The 3190-nt window shown below is 52.9% G+C and overlaps 1 protein-coding gene across 1 annotated transcript in view; it reads right to left on the reverse strand.

The window, feature by feature from the left end:
- Positions 1–2669: 2669 nt before the first annotated feature.
- B3GNT6 (UDP-GlcNAc:betaGal beta-1,3-N-acetylglucosaminyltransferase 6 (core 3 synthase)) overlaps positions 2670–3190 on the reverse strand; it is a 789-nt gene continuing 268 nt past the window's right edge. The window contains 2 exon segments of the mRNA XM_008571941.1: positions 2670–3041; positions 3044–3182. Of these exon segments, the coding sequence (XP_008570163.1) occupies positions 2670–3041; positions 3044–3182 (511 nt within the window).

Genomic DNA, 3190 nt, shown 5'->3' on the forward strand with positions numbered 1-3190 from the left:
GAGAGGTGAGATGACCTGCTGAAGTTCCCAGAGTGGGTGTGAAGAGGCCTGCCATCGGTTCTCCTGGAGGAAATCTGGGCCAGCCTCCAATGTAAATGAGGCATGATCTCTCCCTCTGGGAGCAGCCAGTCTAGTTGGGGAGAAATGAGGGATCAGAGAGGACACATTAGTATACCTAAATGCTATAGCCTTAAAGTCTATGTCCCCGCAAAATTCATATGTTGAAATCCTAACCCTCAAGATGATTAGGTCATGAGAGCAGAACCCTCATGAATGGTATTAGTCACCTTATAAAAGAGGCACGGGGGAGCCTGTTTGCTCCTTCCACCTTGTGAGGACTCAGCTAGAAGGTGGCAAGGAATGGGTCCTCACCAGACATGGAATCTACTAGAACCTTGATCTTGGACTTTCCAGCCTCCAGATCTATGAGAAATAAATGTTTGTTTATAAGCTCTCTAGTTTACGGTATTTTTGTTAGAGCAGCCCGATGGACTAAGACACTAGGAGAGCAAGGCTGCTGTTAACAGAGAGTCGGCAACAATCCAGAGGCTCAAATAACATAAAAATTAATTTCATTCTCCTCAATAGTTTGAGCTGAGTGTTCCATGTCTGTCTAAAGTCACCTCAGAAACCCTCTCATTTTTCTGCCTTCCTCTAGGCAAGTGGTCCTTGGCTGGTGGTGAATTTGCCCACCAGGGCACATTTGCTAACACCTAGAGATATTTTTGGTTGTCATGACTTGGAGTATGATTTTAGCACCTAGTGGGTAGAGGACAAGGACATTTCCAAATGTTCTACAATGTATAGGACAGCCCCCCACAACAAAGAACTGCCCTACCCAAAAGAGTTGAGAAATGCTGGCTTAGGTCTGGAGTGTTGTTCACATCTGCAGAGTCAGAGGAAGGAGGGGAAGGAGGATGAGAGCATAGGCAGGCCAGTTCCAGAAGTGTCCTCATCATGTACACTTACATCCATGGAATAGAGCCTAGTCACATGGTCACACCTGACTGCAAGGTGGGGGTGGGGGGTGGGAAATGTACTCTAGTGTGTGTTCAGGAGGAAGGGAGTAGCAGACTTGGTGGACAGCTAGCAGCCTCCACCACGGGGATCCTAATTGATACAAGAGACATAGATGGTGGTGGTGGTGGGGCTCAGAGCTTGTTCAACTTGTGGAGACAGGAGAGAGCCCAACAAGCAAACAGTTCTGCCTGGATGGAGTCTGACAGTGGTGAGGAATGGAGAGGATGAGTATGCAGAGGTGAACAGCAGTCGGGTGGCAGGAACCTTAAATGCTGGACAGAGGAGTCTGGACTTTGTCCTGGAGGCAGGGCAAGGCATTTGGTCTCCTGACTTCCTGCCCAGGCTCTTCCCTGCTTGAAGCTGATCCCCTCTTGTCCACCTTACATTGCTGGGACAATAATTTCCTACTTTGTCAAGACGACTGGCAGCTGCTGGACAATAGTTTGGTCTTCAGAGCCCCAATCCCTGCCCTCCCAGGCTTCTAGTCACTGTCCACCACAGAGACTCCAGCCACCCCTGCATATTCCCTAACCATTGTCCTTCACAGTTACTAATCAGGCCCCCCACCCCCAAACACAATTCCACACATTGACCTCCATGGGCTTTCCAAACACTGCTTTCCACATTCCCCAGTCACTGTCTTCCAGAGTCTCCCCCGCAGACCCCCACAGCATTCCCACACTGACACCCCCACCCACCAGATCTTCCAGCTTGGTTCTCCAAGGCTAATTGACCATGAGGCCCAGTCTCTGGCAAGGAGCCTGTCTCTGCCCCCTGGGAGTGAGTTATAGATTTGGTCAGGGTGAGTGTGGAGGGGACTACAATGGTGTGTTGTATGGGAATGATCACATGGCCCTAGATTAGTCACTGTCCTGACTGGGCCTCAGGTTTACACTTTGCACAGTGGGGATTTTGACCTCACAGGGGGTACTGGGGCAGTGGTGGGAGGAAGGCCCCAGACATCCCCAGTCTCAAGTGTGCACTAACTTCTGAGAGGGGGAATCCATCTGATGACTGTCAGCCCAGCTCCAGCTGTACTCATGTATAGAGGAAATGATGGAAACGACAACTCATATTTGTACTGTACTTGACAGGTGACCCTGATCCTGGCTCCCCATACCTCGCTCGCTCCATTGCCCACAATTAGCCCAGCTCCAGCTGTACTCATGTATAGAGGAAATGATGGAAACGACAACTCATATTTGTATTGTACTTGACAGGTGACCCTGATCCTGGCTCCCCATACCTCGCTCGCTCCATTGCCCACAATGACTCGAATGTGGGAGCCAAGCTTGTAGAAGGGGCATGGGGCTGCGTTTGTAAGGAGGAACAGACATCCCTAGCCCGGTGATCCTCAAGCTTAGCTGCACATTAGTATCACCTGGGGAACTTCAAGCAGTCCTACAAGTCTGGGGCCACCCCAGACCAATCAAATCAGAACCTCTGGAGATGGGGCCAGGACCAGGTATTTTCCACCCTCCCACTCTTCCCCCTATCTGATTTAGCTCTTCCCCCCATCTGATTTAAATGTGCAGCTGGGGTTCAGATGCATTGAGCTGGGCAGGACAGAAGGTACCCAGAGCAGGAAAGATGTGTTCTGAGCATTCAAGACATCAGCCCGTTCATCCACCCAGCGCTTCCCACCGGCCTTAGGAGACCCTGCGTGTCCAGCCACAGCTCAGTGCAGGGTCATGCAGTGCTTTCCACATGAGGAGCATCTCGTACGGCGCGAAGTGGTGCACGAGGAGCAGCTCGCGGTAGACGCAGGGGTTGAAGGGGGGCTGCTGGGAGCCGGGTAGCTGCACGCCGTGGGGCCAGATGCCCTTGTGCACGCTGGGCACCAGGCCGGCACGCTGCAGACACATACCCATGTAGGCGTCGTCGATGGGGAAGAGCGGGGTGTGGCGTGCAGCCGTGCGCAGGGTCCGGGCCGTGTGGCTGGACAGCAGGAAGCCGCAGCCGCTGCAGTACACTGGATATTCCCGCCCAGGGAAGAGCTGCGGAGGCACAAAGTACTTGCTCCGGGCACAAAGTACTTGCTCCAGCTGTCGCGGACAGGCACGGTGCTTTACATGAGCTCTCTGACGAAGAGGTGGCCGCCGGGCAGCTGTGCCCCCAGGAAGCGGAGCACGTTGGCTGTGTGCACGAAGATGTCTTCTGCGCTGAGCAG

This window comes from Galeopterus variegatus, unplaced genomic scaffold, assembly GCF_000696425.1.
Source record: "Galeopterus variegatus unplaced genomic scaffold, G_variegatus-3.0.2 Scaffold736, whole genome shotgun sequence".
Taxonomy (NCBI): domain Eukaryota; kingdom Metazoa; phylum Chordata; class Mammalia; order Dermoptera; family Cynocephalidae; genus Galeopterus; species Galeopterus variegatus.